We start from the raw sequence: 19,729 nt of genomic DNA on the forward strand, positions 1-19,729 counted from the left end.
GAGAGAAGCAGCAGAGAATTGTATCTCACGTACACTGGTGTCCGTGAGGGTCTAACTACTCAAGGGCCAGCCTAACAGCAGCCCCAAAGCTGGTTCAGATGCTGAAATGCTGGTACTGGTCCTCTCACACTATCTTAACATCCACATTGTGCTTGAACTGTTTCCCTTGCTGCAGCGGAACAGCACTGCCTCCTAGATGGAACCTGGAGACCCAAGGTATCAGCAATAAATAAATACCCCGCATATATGTCGAATGCAGTCCTCAAATACAACTTAACGTATTAGCAAAGAGTCAGAAAGTACCCACAAAAATGATAATGCTTTTCCTTCCTATAACGTTTAATCTCCATGCTGAAAAGTCGCATTTGAATTTTTCCCCATGCCGCTTCAATTAGATGACAAAGTAGAAATCCAGTCATGAAAATAAAAAGGCAGAGGTGCAGGAGCCCTGGCTCGGTGAGAAGTATCAAATACACAGCACCCTGATGTTAGGGGACAGCAGAATTCCTAGCACGGTGGGGAGAAGGTGGGCCACAGGGAGGTAAAAATCCCACTCAGTGAAGCTCACACGCGAATAGGGCATTAAATGTTGAACGAGGGAGAGGTGACAGGGGTGAGGGAGAATGCAGTTATAATTCTCTATAATGAGGGTTGGGGAACATATACTCATGGATGGGAAATTTTAAGTAGCTATGTTTATTATTACTTTTTTTTTTCCAGCAATCTTGCAAGAGGCAGAAGTGTGACATTTGAATTGAGTGAGCCGAGCGTGTAGGTGGGTTGGTGAGGAGCCCTTCTCTTGATGCAGGCCTCTGGCTTGTCAAGAAACGGCTGGTTCCACCGCTGGGCCGTGTTTACTCTTTCGCTTCGAGGAAAAGGGTTTCTTGAGGGAACAACTTTACCTCCAATAATGATTTATTTGGGTCAAGCTGGGTTACCTAAAAAGAAAGAAAACACATATTCAAAAGACTGAAACAAGCACTTGATACTCAGATCCTATCCATGCACACCGATCTTGAGCTTACTATCTACTTGGCCCGAGCATTTGCACATCTATTATCTGCTTTGATACTCAAAATAATCCTGTGATGTAGGTAGGTGTTGTTATTTCCATTTTTATGTGAGGAAACCAGGGCTCAGAGAGGTCAGTCTCATAATTTAGTGGGCGTGTGTAGAGGGCTTGCCTCCTGCAGAGCTCAGCTAGGCCAGCAGAACAGGAAGCCCTCGGAAAGGGTGCTGGTTAAATAACTGACTGTTTAGCTCCTGACAGTAGGGAGGATCTTCTCTTCCTGGAGGCATAAGGGCTGAACCCTTGGGGCTGATCTTCATGCTAAATCTACTCACAGTAAACTGCAGAATGGCCACTCCGCCATGCTCATAGATAAGTATCTCTTCTGCTGAGGAGAGGCACCCGCAGGAGGCATATCACAATCTCCTTTTTTCAGGGGGTGGGGTGGGGGGTGGGGGCTATATAGTTTGAAAAAAATGAGGCAATATCATCATATGACTTTACATTTTAGAAATAAAATCATTATTTTATAACATGAACTATAGAAAATAAAGGTAGGTAACATCTTTTTGGCTCAGGGGGAATCTGCTAATCATAAGGATTCTAAATCAGGTTTATGAGCACTTAGGCTGGGGCAGGGATAGATACGCAGGTTTTCTGAGTGGAGTGAGAGAAAGAAACAGACAAAACTTTCCTCTTTATCAAAAGGGAATATGAATTTTCAAAAGTTGAGAAACACTGGTTTAGTGGAAAGGACAATGGGCTTTGGAACCAGAAATATTCTGGTTTAAATCATAGCTGTGTTGGCTACTAACCTTGTGGCTTTGGAGTTAGTATCAACCTTGCAGGACTGAGGTGAGGATTAAATGAGAAAAAACATATAATTAGCACAGTGTCTGGCACAGAGCTGGTGTTCAAGGATGGCTGCTGTGTGTGTGAGCAACTCTAAGGATGGATGGACACAGAGATACAGGCAGCTCTGAGTGTGCATGATGGGAGACCAGGCAATCTGCTCTTGGATACAGGAGTCTGGGGCTCTGTGGATGAGACTGCAGCACCAGAGGCAGGCAGTCTTGTCCTCTGCTCAACTCAAGCCACACCTAATGATATGGCTCTACTGTCTTCTCCTACCCGAGAGGGAGCTGGGGCTCTGGGGGACGAGTATCACAGGCAGGCTGGTGAGCTGAAGGAGGTACACTATCGACTGTATCCAGATGGAAACCTGGTATGCCCAGGAGGGTCATTAAGGAGACACATCCGCCTCCAGAATCTTCTCTGCTTATACGGAACACAGAGCAAAGTGCTATACTGGGCATCTCTTGGGTTCTGGACAGATGGGCCGGCAAGGCGGTGGGAAGGGCTAGTCTACTGTCTGTCTTCCAATGCACTGGGGGCAAGCTACTGGCAAATGTTTACCCACTTCCCCAATTAACGTACAATACTGCACTGGCTTCTGTCAACAAACAGAGCCTCTGCCTCCGACTAGTTGGCATTTTCCGTCCAGCTGCTTCCGCTATTGTTCTTAATTAACATGCCAGAGCTCTTCCGGCATCTTCTACTTTGTTATTTGTGGTTTGTAAATATGATGTTTGCTGGGAGATACCAAAAATCATAATAGTGCCAGAACTGTGCATACCAGCAAAAAGACAGACTAGTAAGCAGATGAGGCTGGGAGGCTGAAGTCTCAGGCCCCAATTTCCATCTTGCCTGAGCTGTTAATATGCAAGGTTAGAGGTTCAGAAAACACACCCAATTTCCTCATGAGGAATCCAAATTTATAAATTTCACACATTTTAAGGAAAACATTCAGACTACATAAAAAAATAACTCAAAGGCAAGAATAGCTTAATATGTAAAATACAAAAATTAGAACAAAAAAATCAATATGGAACTCTGTTTCAGAGTCATTTAGCTATCCCTATACCACCTTTAAAGCAGATCAGAGTTCTTCATTGATAGTTCAAAAAATAAACTCTAAGCATGTAGCAGAAACATTTCTATACAACGGCTTCCATGTCTCTGCAGAAATATTCCACCAGATACATAAAGTTCTTGTGGGAAGAAATAAGTTCGTCATTTGGTGGCACTCTGTGGTTCCCTCCTTTCTTCTCTTCTTCTTTAAAATATTTATTTATTTATTTATACCGGGGTACAGGCCAGATGCGCGGGAGGGTGAGAGGATTCACCAGAGCCAGAGCGGGGAACAGAACAGCAGATGACAAAATACACTGCTGAGGGGAGCAGCGGGCGAGACAGGAGAGGTCTGCCATGCCATGTGGGACCCTCGCCGGTCGGCCAGCCAGGATCGAACCTGCACTGCAGAGGCTGCGGACAGCTTCACAGCGCGGCGCTCAACCGCCTGCGCCACCTGGGGAGGCCCCTTTTCTTCTCTTCTGTACTATACCAGAGAACTAGACAATGCACTAAGACAAGTAATCAAAAACAGTGGGAAAGGATTGGACAGGAAGAAACACTGCTGTCAAGTGAGGCAAAATTATTGCTGTTTCACAGTTGAGATACCATGAGCTATCTTACCAAGGTAGCAGATAGACTAAGGTTTCAAACTTAAGCATTTCTGACACCACTGCTCGTGATAACTAGAGCTGCCTTGGGAAAATGGAGAAGGGAGGAGCTAGGTGAGCCCACTGTTGTACCTAGATGCATTCAAATAAGGGCTTGTTTGAAGATGATGATGATAGTATTTACTGAGCACTTACTTTCTACCAGTTGTATTCCAATCACTTTACATTTTAAAAATAATTTAATTTCCACAATAACCCTTTAAAGTAAGTTATCTGAGGTAGATACATATTCTGCCAGAGGTGTTGTTAAAAGCAGGATGCACAGAGAGAAAGAAGTTGTATGAAATGACCCTGAGGGTATTTCTAACCAAGCTTCCAGGATATAAGATCTTCACTTTAAGAATGGCAAAAGGACAAGGGTCAGGAAAAAAATCCTGAAATGTTTATAAAATACGAATACAAAAACCCAATCTGAGCTTGTGTTCTGCCATTTACTTGGGACTTTACTGAATTATTGACTCTCAAAATCAACAGAAGCCCACCCTCTGGGACTCCTTGGGGGAGGGGAGGTATTCTCAGATAAGAGGTCTGTTCTGATTTTGTCTATGTGAGAAAAGGAAAACCAAACGCCTTGACATTTTATTCATTATACTTAGGAAGCCTGAATGGATATATTATTTTCTCATTATGTTACTATTTTAGCAGATTGGCTTTGTGAGCATGTTTGTGTTAGCAAAAATGGGACATGTTCTCAGCCAAATAGAGTTATTCTTTCTACATCAATTTTCTTAGGAACATGAATTTTCATATACATCTTATTTCTAATACTTTCCTGGGCTTCATTTCTTTTTCTAAAAATGTATAATACTAGGGCCTCCCTGGTGGTACAAGGGGTTAAGCACTGCACTATGTGGAGCAATCCGCAGCCTCTGCAGCACGAGTTCAATCGCTGGCCGGCCAGGGAGCAATCCACATGGCGCAGCAGACCTCTCCTTTCTTGCCTGCTGCTCCCCTCAGCAGTGTATTTCAGTTAGTCTGTGTGTCCTGCTCCCCACTCTGTCTCTTCTCTAGTGAATCCTCTCATGCCCCACATCTCTGTCCTGTACCCCAGCTCTTGTGTGCATAAATAAATCTTTAAAAAAATATAAAAATGTATAATACTGCGGCTGAGACAAACGTGAATCAATGTGACAGATTCTCCTGGCGGAGGTCGCAGTGAGTGAGTCCCAAAATGTTAGGGTAGGAAAGCTCCTGAAATGCCAAATAGTCTAACCCTTTTATTTCACAGCTGGTTAGTCAGAAGCTCAAAGAGGTCAAATGATTTGGCCCAGGTTACACAGTTGACAAGGAGCAGATATAGTATTCTACCCCAGGGTTTCTGGCTTTTGTTTTGGAGTTCTTTCTATTCACTCCATTCTGCCTCTTTTTTTTTTTTTTTTTAAAGATTTCTTCATTTATACAAGCACTGGGGTACAGGCCAGAGGTGTGGGACGGTGAGAGAATTCACCAGAGACAGAGCAGGGAGCAGAACAGGCAGAAGGACGGAAGTACACTGCTGAGGGGAGCAGCAAGCAAGACAGGAGAGGTCTGTCTCGCCATGTGGGAATCTCCCTGGCCTGCCGGGAATCAAAGTGGTGCTGCAGAGGCTACGGTGGACAGTTTCACAGCTCAACCCACTGCGCCACCTGGGAGGCCCCTGCTTCTCACTTTTTAAAAATACCTGTACACAAGTATACTACTACTATTAGGCTGGGAACTACCTGAAGGCAAGAGTCAAATACTACTGAAGATTGGGACCTCCCTGGTGTCGCAAGGGGTTAAGCACTGCACTATGAAGCAATCTGCAGCCTCTGCAGCATGAGTTCGATCCCCCGGCTGGCCAGGCAGCAACCCACATGGCGCAGCAGACCTCTCCTGACTTGCCCACTGCTCCCCTCAGCAGTGTACTTCGGTCAGTCTGCCTGTTCTATTCCCCACTCTGTCTCTGGTGAATCCTCTCACACCCCCCACCCCGCAACTCGGGCCTGTACCCCAGTTCTTATATGCATAAATAAATAAATCATTAAAAATAATATTGAAGATTATAGTAGCATCAATATAGACATAGTATTCTATATATAGTTTGTAAGATATTTACACAAATATTAACTAGTAGTCTTGTAGGGTAGGTATTATTATCAATCCTTTTTATCTTCTTTAATTTTGGTAAGGTCATGCTTTTGAGAATGAATAAAGTCTGGGTCTAATATTTTTACATTTAGAAAAAATGCAAGGTTCAACAAATGGCACTGCAACAATTGAACATCCTCAAGCAAAAACGTTAATCTAGACACCCTTCACAAAAACTAACTCAAAATGGATCACAGACTTAAATGTAAAACACAAAACTATAAAATTCTTAGAAGAAAGAATGGGAGAAAACCGATATGACCTTGGGGATGGTGATGTCATTTTAGATAAAACATCAAAGACACAATACATATAAGAAATAATTGATAAGCTGAACTTCATTAAAATTAAAAACTTCTGTGAAAGACACTGTCAAAAGAATGAGAAGACAAGTCACAGACTGGGGGAAAATATTTGCAAAAGACACATCTGTTAGAGAACTATTATCCAAAATATATAAAAGAACTCTAAAAACTCAACAATAGAAAACTAATAACCCAATTAAAAAATGGGCCAGAGATCTTAAAGACACCTCACCAAAGAAGACATAGAGATGGGAAATTAGCACATAAAAAGATGTTCCACATCATGTATCAGGGAAATGCAAATTAAAACAAATGAGATATTACTACATACCTATAAGCATAGTCAAAATCCAGAACAATGACAACACCAAATGCTGACAAGGACGTGGGTCAAGAGAAACTCATTCCTTGTTGATGGAAATGCAAAATGGTACAGCCATTTGGAAGACAGTTTGGTGGTTTCTTACAAAACTAATCATATTCTTATTATACAACCCTCTAATGATATTTCCTAGTATTTACCCAAAGGGGCTGAAAACTTATGCCCACACAAATCCTGCCTCTTGCCAAAACTTGGAAGCAACCAAGATGTACTTTAGTAAGGGAATGGATAGACTATGGTACATCCAGAACCTGGAATATCATTCAATGCTAAAAAGAAATGAATTCCCAAGTGATAAAAAGACTTGGAGGAAACAATTATATAAACGTTTATTAACAATCTTGTAGGGTAGGTTCTCTGTAGCATTTTCTATTTATTACTACTAGTGAAGGAAGCCTGTCTGAAAAGGCTACCTATTGTATGGCTCCAACTATAAGACATTCTGGAAACGGTGATACCAGATAAATAGTAAAAGATCATTAGTTGCCAGGGGTTGGAGGTTAGGGGGGAGTAAATAGGTAACGCACAGGGGATTTTTAGCACAGTAAAAATACTCTCTATGATACTATAATATTGGATATATGTCATTAAATATTTGTCCAAACAAGAATGTCTAAGACCAAGGTGAATCTAATGTGAATTACGGTCTTTGGGTGATTATGATGTGTTAATGTAGTTCACCTTGGAACAAATGAAACACTCCTGTGGAGGATGCGGATAACGGGGGAGCTATGCATGTGAGGGTGGGGGGAGAGAGGACATGGGACTATGTACTCTCTGCTCAATTTTTCTGTGAACCTAAAGTTACTCTAAAAAAAAAAATAATAAAGACTTAAAAAACACACACAATAGGCTGAATTTTTAAAAAAAGTTTCCAATGTATTTTAACAACTTAATGGGGGAAGTGTACTGCAGCAGTACCTGGTAACCATGCCTTAGGGATCAGGATGTAGATTAAGAAGTAAGACCCAGAGATTGGACTTGCCTATGTTTACATGGTGTAAATGGTAGAGGCAGTTCCAGAACCCAAGTCTTCTGACCTATTCCCTCGTAATTTCCACTCTAACTCCCCCCCTTCCCACAAGTGGTCTAATGGGGTTTTCTCTCTCTCACTCCATCAGTTACACACAACCTTCAGATTTAGTGTGTGGACTGGAGAAGCAATAATGCACCAAGAAACTTCTCAAAATCTATTCTTACTTTCAGAGTAAAACTTGCGTTTTGAAAATATAGGTAGTAGTACTACCCTCAGAGGGTTATATCGTGTTTATAAAGCACTCAGCACAGTTAGCCTAGTAAGCTCCAATAAATGTTGACTGTTGATATTGTTATTACAATATAAAACAAAGAGCTGGGGCAGCCTACAAGATACAATTTCTATCCCATTATCACCTTAGTCTTCTCTCGCTTTCTTCCTTTAACTTTTCTTTCATTCTCCCTTCTTCCCATCTATAAAAAGTCAAGAAAAGAAAATGTCCTGCCAGCACCCTATGCTTTGCAGCCCACCAATGTCTTCAGCACCCCAGTTCCACCACAGCACAGTAATGGAAAGAGGAGCATCTTTCTCTGTTTCCTGGAAATCTCACCCTGTGGTACATCTTTGCAGTGATTCAGTGACACAGGTTGATCCAGAAATTGCACGGAAGGCTGGGATGGAAATAAGCCATCAAATAGTCCCATAATAGGATGTTTCCAGATTGAAACTTCCTTTTGGGGTTACATTATCACTTGGAATAAAAGTAAAGGAGAAGTTGCTATGAGCTATAACTGGCATTATAGATGAGGATGGCGACAACCACCAGGTGATTAGCAATCCCTTATGTTTGCTTAATGAGGCCACCAACTCTAAACTGTTGCTAATGTCAAAAAGGCCTCAAACTTAGCACGCTGTCAGGGAGCTCCTGAACACCAATCAAAAGATGTGGCCCTCTCCTGGTACTGGCATCCTGGATGGTGGCTTGGATCACAGCATTATTAAACAACAATTTTCATGCGGTCAGGCCCAGAGGAAATAGAGGGGCTTCTTACAAGAGGGACAGAGTAAGTAGGGGAGGGGAAAACCTCTTTTTTTTTTTTTTTAAGATTTTTATTTATTTATACAAGCACTGGGTACAGTCAGAAGCGCGGGAGGGTGAGAGAATTCACCAGAGCCAGAGCAGAACAGGCAGAAGAACTGAAATACACTGCTGAGGGGAGCAGCTGGTGGCAGGAGAGGTCTGCGCGCCATGTGGGACCCTTGCCCGGTGGCTGGGGATTGAACCAGCGCTGCAGAGGCTGCGGGCAGCTTCGCAACCCAGCGCTCAACCGCTGCGCTACAGGGGAGGCCCGAAAGCCTCTTTTTTTATGTCTAGAAACTGAAGATCCAAATCTGCAGGATGAACATGAAAATCACAGAAAAGAATAAAAAACATAAAAATAATGAGAATAGACATATCTGCTCATGCTGGGATGCTGTTTCCCTTTAGGCTCTGGAAGACACGTTTTAAAGGAAATGAAAAGAAATATTTTTTAAAAGAGTGGTTTGCAAGCTCACAGTTCCTGAAAGTTTAATAAACAAGGTGTAGGTAAGTAAAGTATCAGGCTTTTCTGCCCTCCTGCCAATAGGATTAATGATGGATCCTTGCGGTCCTGAATGCATGCCTGATGGCGGGCACCTGGAATAGGGTGTGGGCATATGTAGATGGGATTCACCTGGGCTAAGACTTGGCTTATAAGGGCGGCATCATGGAGACGCCAGCAGAAGAACAACCACAAGAAGCAGAGAGAAAGAAAACGAAAGAGAAGCAGAGACCACCAGGGAATGCCGGAGAGCGCAGAAAGAGTGAAGACTTGCTGGGGGCTGGGAGGCCTGCCAGCCTCCCGGCCCCCCAGCACCCCTGCCTGCCGTGTACCTTGTAAATTCCAATAAAGCCTGCAAAAGCCACCAAGGGTTCCAGGACTCTTCCTTTACCCTGTTTGCTAGATCATAGAGATCCTGCTCCGTGCCCTTCCTGCCCTTCCACAAGGTATAGCGAAATTCATGAATGAGGATTCTGGGAATGTGGTCAGAGAAACAATGTAGATTAGGCCCAGTGATGTGCCAGATTACAGGTGTGCTAAGATACTGGCCTCCTCAATCCTTGAACACAAGATAGCTACAGTCCTCGGCACACTGCAATGCCTCTGATCTGAGTGACCTAGAATGCCTACTCCAATGAGGCACACCCACATTTTTAATGTATGCGGTGATTTGAAAAAGGCTGGAAAGCACCGATCGAGCGGATAAGTTTCACTTTCAGAGTCTGATATCATGGAAGAGAGCCAGGCCCTTGTATAAAAGATTCTTAGAATCCCTCTGATAGAAGATTGGTCTATAATACTAACCACTGTGTTTAGAGCAGGGCCCTAAGAGACGAATGAGAGAATCCTGTTATCTCACTCTAAATACCCGAGAAACCCCAGAGTTTCGCCACTAGACACGGATTAAGTGTTAATTAAGGAGGTTTTAAGAAAAAGCACTGGGTTTTGAATCCTGGCTATGCATGTATGCTCTTGAGCAAGTCATTTAACCGCCAGAAGAACCAGATTTCTCATCTGTAAGCTGATGACAACATGATCCAATATTTAATAGGCTCTACGAGACCATTTTCCTCAGGGCTACTCCACATTGCCACTGGGAGAGAATTGAGCAAAATATTGGATCCTTTCTCTCTGCTACTTATAATTGTTACATATTCCATACGGCAACAGGACAGTTCCCTTTTACTTTTGTCTTACTTTCACAATGTGTCAATGGATGGTGTTTTTGGCAAGGCTCAAAATAGCTCTATAATGGAAGACACAGCTGAAAGGATAGTTTGGAGATAAACCATGAAGGGCTTGAATGTCTTATTAGGCTTGATTTAAACTTTTGAAAAAAAACTTTTCTCTCTGACTTCAGAGAGATGTGGAGTGGCATGCTAGATGTGCTCTTTAGGCAGAGTGGCTAGGGAGGAGTGAGCATTTTGAACGCATTTTAATACTCAAGCAGGGCCATGCGAGCTGGTGCCTGTGTAACTGCATGCAAACACCGCTCAAGAGCTGGAGCTTTGAACAGGAGTTAAAAGAGTTGAGTCCCTAACGACATACAAAAGACTTGCCGGTGTGATTTATTCTGATGTATTTACTTATCCAATTACCAAAACAGCAGGAGATCATTAAATTTTCTAGTTACCAGATGCAGCACGTTTAATATCTTAAATGTTACCAAGGCTCTCTCTGAGCTATTTTGATATTACATTTCATCTGCCCAAAGGCTTATGAAACTGGAAGGCAAGAATCATGAACAGAGCAGGTGTGTTCTTTGAAGATTGGTCCAGCAGGTGCCTGTACAATACCAAACTTAAACCAGAAACTCCCAAATTCTTTCCCGGATTTAAGGAAAAGTATCACGATGAGAAACTACTTAGGAGAGAAGATGTTAAGAAAGTGGTACTTGAAGGTGGCTGGAGATTGCATTTTCCTGATCATGCTTGCTCCCCATAAGTTGGATCCCAATGTTCATAGTCAAGACTCGAGTGGAGGAGGGAGAAGGGAACAATAGACCTCTGGGAGACTGCAAACCTGGCTCCTAACCCTACCTTATTATTCCTGACTAGCTGTGTGATCTTGGATGAGTGGCTTTCCTCCTCTGAGTTTCCTTGTCTGTTACCAGGATGCTAACATGGGCTGTCCCTCCTCCCAGGTCTGCTCTAAGCTCCACCACAGTTTATCTTCCATTGTAATTCACATGATGTCTCTTGCATAAGATTGAGCACCTTAAAGACTGAACTGTATTTCCTGTATCTGTATCCCCAGCATCCAGGAAAGAACCTGGTGCATTATTTGCTCTCAATAAATGCTTGTTGAATAAATGTTCAAATCAGAGAAAGGAGATCATAAAATACAGAGCAACATCAACAGTGATGTTATTAACAACATTTTGGAAGTGGCAAGATAAAGGTTTCTTCTATTTTCTTCTGGAAAAAAAATCAAATAAATGAAATCTGGACCTAAGCTTTTTGAAAGGATGATGGGGCAACTTAGTTCCAACATTTTTTATTCTTCTGATTTCTAAATATCATCCCTCACAGATCCTATGCTCCAGCCAATTAAGAGCAGTTTAGTATCCCCCAATCATGTCTTGTGCTTTTCTTCCATGAATCTTTGTTGATATTATTTCCTTTACTGCACCTTCCTCCCCAGTCCCACCTGTTGAAAACATATATACTTCAAGGCTTAGCTCAAATGCTACTTCCTCAATGAAACCAAGTCTAAGTGACAGAACCTGAATTAATCTCTTTTTCTTGTTTCTTAGAAGAGAGTCAATCATCAGTGGCATTTTCCCCCATTCACTGGACCATGGGCTCCAGGGACAAAGGGACCATATATGTTCATTGTGGTTTCTCCCTCATGTGCCTATTCCACTGCCCTGTGTGTGGTCAGTCCACATTTGCTGACCTAACATGTTTGTTTCACCTTAATTTCCTCAGATGAGGGAGCTGCCAATGTCTGCAGGCAGATGCAAGGTTAGTGCTTAAAGTGGAATGCAGGCACTGGCTATGCCAACCTTGTCCTTTGCTAAAAAATACTCTGATACTTTGACCAGGCAAGGCAAACACTTCGGGAGGATCTAGCTCAAAGGATCAGCAATTTTTTTTTTTTTTGTGCCTGTCAGGTTATTTTGCAATTGCTGGTCTATGAGTCTATCTCTTCAGATAGGGAGAATCTGAGGGCATATGCAGACGTCTTACTTCCTCTGTTCCCAGAGCCTAGCATGCTGCTGGAAACAGTATGGATTCAATCAGTATCTGCTGAAAGGCTGCCCTATTGAGTAAGGGAATGGAAGTTCCTCACTCTCCCACAGAACTCCACAATCCAAAGAAAGGGAGTCTAGAGCTGTATCCTCAGACCTCTTTCCCCAGCCTCGCTTCAGCAATGGGCAGAGCATGCTGGTGACACCCCTAGACCCCAATTCCGGATTCTCTCTGGTCCTGGTCCTCAGTCAGTCCTATTGCACCGACATAGTGACTAACAGTAAGTTTGCATCAGTTGCCCTTTTAGAAGCGACAGATTTTTCCCTGTCTATTTAAACTGTTGTTGGAATTGGCTAATTAGAAGGATTTAAAAAATCTTAATACTCTAAACAGAGAAAACTGGTTCTGAATTATTAAGCAACATTTTCAATGCATCTGAATAACCTTAAGTGACTTAACTGCCACCTGATCCTAAGCTCTGGCTCAGATAAATAAATGTGAAATACTGTCAAAGCCCCAGCTTATAGCAGCCTCCAGCTACAGTAAATAAAAGCTTAAGTCCCCATAAACTGTCTGGGACAGAGACATTCTCATATAAAAGGAGTGAAAGAAGATGATCTTAAATAAAGCCAGTAGGACCAGGAAGCCAATGGTTTTGTTCTAGTTTTCAGAAAAGAGTTGTCAATGGGGCAGGTATTACCTACATCGAGGTCATTTAATCACAGAATCACACAGTATCAGAGCTGAAAGAAGATTAAGAAAGCATTTATTTCAATCTCTTCATATTTCAGATGAGGAATATAAGACCCAGAGAAGGATGTACCTTACTTGAGATCACAACAAATGGCTGGAAGAATCAAAATTCTACCCTAGGATACCTGACTCCCAGCTTAGTCCCCTTCCCACTATATCCTATTTTACTGAGAATGTCCTGCTGGAGATTTCAAAATGAGAGGCTGACGACTGGTTGCCAAAAACACCTGAAAATTTTAACCAGAGAGGTGACTTCTGGCACTTAAATCTCAACTTCTGGATTTTTCCTTCAGACTTTGGACTTCAATGGCTATGGAGGAGAGGTGGGAAGGGGAGAGGGAAACCAAGAATATAGTGAGTAATGTTGCGATAACGGGGGTCCCTTTCTTGCCTATCCTGAAACCCTGAGCATACCAGGAGTTTCTGCCTGGCGAGAATAAAAATACAAAAACAGACAGAAACCAAGTAAAAACTGTGGATGCACAAATGGGCAGAACATTTTATTTCTTATTTACTAGACACATTATTTCTTGAGTGCTTACTACAAGGCCTTAAACTGTGCTAGCCATGGGATACAAAAGTGTACAAGGCACTACTTCTCTCTTCAAGGAGGGCAGAGTCGAGGGCAGGACACACAAAAGAAATTGGGCCAGTGCAGTTTTGAAAAGTGATGGGGAAGCAGGCAACAGTGAAGCACATGAAGGTAGCTCAGTCCTATGGGTCCATTAGCTTTACACTTCTCTTTCCTCCTCCTCACAATTGTTTGCTACAATCTAATAATTTACTGACTTGTACTTTAGTATACAATAAACCAAAATTAGTTGCTTACTATGTGTCAGATGCTATATTGGGGGAACACTCAGATGAATTAGTCATAATCCCAAATAACTTCAGACTTGAAGTGTATTTGGGTAAACCATTTCTGCTTTTGGTTTTTCTAAGCTTTGAACAAGTTACTTTCCTTTTCTATATCTTAACATAAGGGACTTTTCTACCTCTCTCAGGTTAAAACACAGCCCTGTTCACATAAAGCTTTTACATACAGCTAACAAGAGGAAAAAAAAAAAAGAGAGAGAAATAAATTTGCAAATGCCAAAAAAAAAACCCAAAAAACCCAGAACTTCAGGTTTAAGATTTAGTCATAGCAATTAAACTGGAAGCCTTCATGAGGTCCCAGTTCTAGGTGAAAAGCATGGTGTGGTCTGGGTGAAATCAGCCGGGACTGGAACTAGAGCAGGTGCTAGAATAGTAGTGAGGTTCAGGAGGATTTGGCATGCTCATGCATGTGCTAATGCACTCTGGAACTCCAGCACTGGCTTTGAAAATTACAAGGAGTGTCTAGAAAAGGTTAATCTGTGCATATACACGTTAGCAGTTGTTTGTATTTACAATGGTGTTATTATACAGACTTTAAGTGAGCAAAGCATGTCTGCAGAAGCACCTGGAATACTGAGCATAGAACTAATGATTTTTTATTTATGGCTGGATGGAGTCAGATTGGATTGTATGTACAGTCTTCAAAAATTTATTCTGATTTCTGTTATAGCAATTTTGACTTGTATAGTGCTTTATAAAACATTTTATAAAATTAAGTTCTGGGGCCAAGTAAGTAATTTTGGAAAGGTTTAAATATTCCATTTTATGTTCAGTGTAGTATGGGGAAAGGACCTGGATTTCGGGGATCAAATACTGGTATTGTGCAGCCTTCAGAAATTTAAGCTCTCTAAGCTTCTTTTTCCTTATCTGTAAAATGGGTATAATAGCTATCTTTCAAAAACTGATATATCTGTGCATATAACAGGCACAAATATAAATGATTTTATTCATTGCCATTACTCCTTACTGCTGAGTCCTATGTAAATGGGATAAAGGTAGATTTTATTAAGGCTCTAAATTCCTCTCAGCTCTGTGAAATGGTTGTAATCACCTCACACATATTTTAAAAACTCCTTTATGTATTCCTTGTCAGGGACATACAAAGATAAATTTTCTTTCATAATACCACTAGTTCTCTCTGTGGGCCAGTAAGATCCTTTCTACTCCTTGCCATCAATTTCATCATAATGGCTTAGATATACTAAGCATTTACTACATGCTCCTAAATTTGTAAGTATAGCTTCATTTCGTTTTTACAACAGCCCTGTGAAATAGGTACTGTCATTATCCTTATTTCATAGATGAGGAAATTAAGCTACAAAGAGGTTAAATAATTTGTCCAAAGTTAAAGAGGAAGGAAATGGAAGCGCTGAGATTTATCCTCAGACTCTAGATCCATTTTTTTAAAAAAAAGATTTATTTATTTATTTATACAAGCACTGGGTACAGTCAGAAGCGTGGGAGGGTGAGAGAATTCACCAGAGCCAGAGCGGGGAGCAGAGCAGGAAGAAGGACCAACGTACACTGCTGAGGGGAGCAGCTGGCGGCAGGAGAGGTCTGCGCGCCATGTGGGACCCTTACCTGGTGGCCTGGGATCGAACCGGTGCTGCAGAGGCTGTGGGCAGCTTCACAACCCAGCGCTCAACCACTGCGCCACCAGGGAGGCCCTAGATCCAATCTCTTAACCACTAACCTATATTGTCTATCTATAATTTATCTCCTTCAATATGCCCCAGTTACTGCCAGAAGCATTTCCTAGTGGTAAGCCAGTCTCACAGTTTCTATTTATCCTCCGTTGGGAAGTATTAACTAGCCTTCTCCTGGCACCTCAGACTCCACAAATTCCAAAGTGAACCTGCCTCCTCATCTGTTTTCCTTGATTTCTGTACATGGTAACTACCATATTTCTAGTGATTCAGGCTGGGAACCTCTGTCTCCTCTGACAATTTCTCCCTCCCTCCTCATCCTGACATGGCTAGACCACTGATTCTTCCTTTCTCCATTGATTCTGCTGCCTCTTCATTTCGATTGCTGCCATCTTAGTTTGGATTCCCACAGCCAGTTGTCTACTGCACTAGTCTTACAGGTTTCCCTTTTCCAGGTTCTTTCTACTCTAATTCTTCCTGATAAAAATAACCAACAGGTTTGAGACAGTGGAAAAAGGCATAAATGTGCAATAAAAAGACCCAGATGAGGCCATTGTTCTACAATTTATTAGCTATGTTAATCTGTGTAAACCACTTGGCAGTGCTACACTTAAATTTCTCATCTTAATATAAGAGATAACACCTGCCTTGCTTAATAGGTTCAAATTTCCACGAATTGGTCTTGTGAATGCAAGAACTATATCTAGCCCTTTCACTATCATATCCCCAATGTCTTGTACTCAAATAATATTTGTTGGATTAATGCATAGAAAACTCCTCAGTATTTTCTCATCTTCTGTGTTTCCTTCCACGATGCAGTTCATATTCTAAATTCTAGTCTGGTAAACTGTGTGCAATTCCCCAAACATATGCTGGTTTTTATATGCCTATGGCTTAAGGCATATTTCTTCTGCTTGGCAATCATTCCCTTAATTTTTTTTTTTAATTTTGAAAAAATCATAACCTCACAGATATTGCAAAAACAGTTATCTTCCACCCAGCTTGCCTCTAAATGATACCATCTTATATAACTATAATATCAAAACCAGGAAACTGACACCAGTATGATATTGTTAATGAGACTGAAGGCCTTCTTCATATTACATCAGTTTTTATTCGATTGTGCATTCATTCGATTGTGTATATGTGATAGTTTCATATAATTTATCTCACAAGCAATCTGTGTAACCACCATTATAATCAAGACTCAGAATGAAACCAGGAACCCTAGAGTCATGTCCACACCCCTACAACACCCTCTATCCAAATTCCCTGGCAACCACTAATTTGTTTTCCTTCTTTATAGTTCTGTCAATTCAAGAATGTTCTATAAATGGAATCATAGCCACATGTCATTTGAGATTGCCTTTTTTAACTTAGGGAAATGCCCTTGTGAGTCATCCAAATTGTTGCATGTTTCAAGAGCTCCCTCCCTCCCTCCCTCCCTCCCTCCCTCCCTCCCTCCCTCCCTCCTCCCTCCTTCCTTCCTTCCTTCCTTCCTTCCACTACTGATTAGTACACAACTATTTCTTTTTTTTTTAATTTTTTTTTTTAATAGAGGCATGCTTTATTTATTTATTCATTTGTTTGTTTTGTTTATACATGCACTGGGTACAGTCAGAAGCGCAGGAGGGTGAGAGAATTCACCAGAGCCAGAGCGGGGAGCAGAGCAGGCAGAAGGACCCAAGTACACTGCTGAGGGGAGCAGGTGGCGGCAGGAGAGGTCTGCGTGCCATGTGGGACCCTCCTCCCATGGCCAGGAAGCAGCCGGGGATTGAACCGGCGCTGCAGAGGCTGCGGGCAGCTTCGCAACCCAGCGCTCAACCGCTGCGCCACCGGGGAGGCCCTCACACAACTATTTCTTAAGAAAATTTTTGTTCAAGTTCTGTTTCTATTGTGATGTTCTACTGATCTTCACATAGAACTAAACTCTCTACTGTTCCTTGAGTTTCCACTATAGCAGCATGACTATCACAGCATTTTTGGCCTTTTAATATCTTTATTTGTTTACTTACCTAAGTAAACAAATAAGACTTTGGTCACATCTTTGTGTCATTAGTGCCTAGTAAGTAGTTTGTAAAAAAGACAAAATAAGGTATGTATTAAGTATTTGTCAAATTAGTGAATATAGACTAACTGAATGTGAAAGTGTCTTGAAGATAGAAAATACTACTCAAGTGTTCCTAAAAGATCACACAGCTCACATATTACAGTTAATTCTCATTACTCAATTCTGTATTTGTGAAACTGCTTACTCATTACAATTTATTTGTAACACCAAAATCAATGCTTGCAGTAACTGTACAAAGTCATTTGAGAACATGAAAAATCTGAGTTGCATGATGAACTTGTACCCAGCTGAGATCAAACGTGGCAATACTTGGCCTTATTGTTTCCGCTCTCATAGAGTAAACAAACATACTTGTGGTATATTTAGTGGCATGGTTTTTGCATTTTTGTGCTTTCTGTTGGTGATTTTGCAGTTAAAAAAGCCCCAAGCATAGCGCTGCAGTGTTATCTTAGTGTTCCTAAGTGCAAGACGGCTGTGATGTGCCTCATGGAGAAAATGTGTGTGTTAGATAAAGTCCAGTCAGGCATGAATTACAGTACTGTTGGACATGAGTTCAATGTTAATGAATCAACCTTATATCTCCAATAAGGTGTCTTTAAACAGAAACACACATGAAATAAAGTTGTGTATTGATTTGTTGATAAAAATTTGTGACCAGAGGCTCGTAAGACATTAATTCTGTATTTACCCTTGGGGCAATGATTGAGTATTTGCTAATTCAGTGTTTGTGGAACTTTATAAAATATATCTACTGAGAATAATAAAAACAGTATATTTCTCGGTTTTAAAACCACAGTTTCCCATAGCCTACAGAATCAAACTGTAATTTCTTAACTTCAGATATACTAAACATCACAACCTGCACACTGACTCAGACAGACTTTTTGGTTTGGCCAAATATGTGTGTTCATGCTATGCCCAACTTGGCAGTATATGCCTTTGCCAGCTAGGCTGATCATTGCCTTACCTCTCCTGTTAGACTCGGTCACATAGGCCAAGATTGTGTCTTCTTTTTTTTTTAAGATTTATTTATTTTTATGTAAGAGCTGGGGTACAGGTCAGAGGTGTGGGAGGGTGAGAGGATTCACCAGAGACAGAGAGGGGAGCAGAACAGGCAGACCACTGAAATACACTGCTGAGGGGAGCAGTGGGCACAACAGGAGAGGTCTGCCACGCCATGTAGGAATCTCCCTGGCCAGCTGGGAATTGAACCCACACTGCAGAGGCGGCAGATAGCTTCACAGTGCTGTGCTCAACCCGCTGCACCACTGGGGAGACCCCAAGATTGTGCCTGACATGCATGCACGCATGCATCCATCCGTCTACTCCACCCCATCCTTCACCCACCTACACAATTCAGCAAGCCCCTAACTCTGTGGTAGGCCTGTGAAGGTTCTGTGCCAGAGACTGGGGGTATAAAGGCAAATATGACACATACAGCTACTGCCCTAAATAAGCATACACAGAGCAGGTCTTGGAGGACCCTGACATATAAGTGAAGTAAAAAATCTCCACTAGCGGCCTCCCTGGTGGCACAACGGGTTAAGTAAGACCCAACCTATGAAGCTATCCACAGCCACTGCAGCATGAGTTCGATCCCCAGCCAGGGAACTGAGCCACAAGGCGCAGCAGACGTCTCCTGTCTCACTCGCTGCCCCCCCTCAGCAGTGTACTTCAGTCAATCTGCCTGTTCCGTTCCCCATCTGTCTCTGATGAATCCTCTCACCCTCCCCCCACCCCAACACCTCTGGCTTGTACTCCTGTTCTTGTATGCATAAATAAATAAATCTTAAAGCTGGTAATTTCCAAACAGTTAATGCTGGACAAGGACTCTGTCTTCTTGAAACTAAAATGTAAAAGAAAAAAATCAAGCTAGAAAGGAGGAGTTGGGGTGGGGAGAGAAATAATCACCATTATCAACCTAACAGTTATGGGATTAGATTCCTGTTGTGTTAAATGCTATGCATATTAACATTTTACATTCATTACTTCATTTAATGCTCACATCAACCCTTTCAAGTAGAAAGTTACTCCCACTTTACCAGGAGATTAAGTTATCATTCTAAGATCACTCAGTGAAGAGTTGATCCAGAATTCAAGGCTTCACAGCCTGTGAATGCTCTTGTTTCAGGCTGCAATACCGCTGAAATGTGACTGAAAAGAAGTAGTGTTAAATAAATCATCCCTACAGTGTTGATTTATATTTGCTTATAAAACAAGCAAGAGAAAATAAATACCAACAA

The 19,729-nt window shown here is 41.8% G+C and overlaps 1 protein-coding gene across 1 annotated transcript in view; it reads right to left on the reverse strand.

Moving 5' to 3' along the window:
• Positions 1 to 671: 671 nt before the first annotated feature.
• The window catches only part of FAF1 (Fas associated factor 1), a 325,035-nt gene continuing 305,977 nt past the window's right edge, over positions 672 to 19,729 (reverse strand). Inside the window, exon 19 of the mRNA XM_037499959.2 lies at positions 672 to 938. Within this exon, the coding sequence (XP_037355856.1) occupies positions 855 to 938 (84 nt within the window). The 3' untranslated portion in view covers positions 672 to 854. The remainder of the gene's footprint in view (positions 939 to 19,729) is intronic.

The sequence above is a fragment of the Talpa occidentalis genome, unplaced genomic scaffold, assembly GCF_014898055.3.
Source record: "Talpa occidentalis isolate TD23 unplaced genomic scaffold, MPIMG_talOcc4v2.1 talOcc4.9, whole genome shotgun sequence".
Taxonomy (NCBI): domain Eukaryota; kingdom Metazoa; phylum Chordata; class Mammalia; order Eulipotyphla; family Talpidae; genus Talpa; species Talpa occidentalis.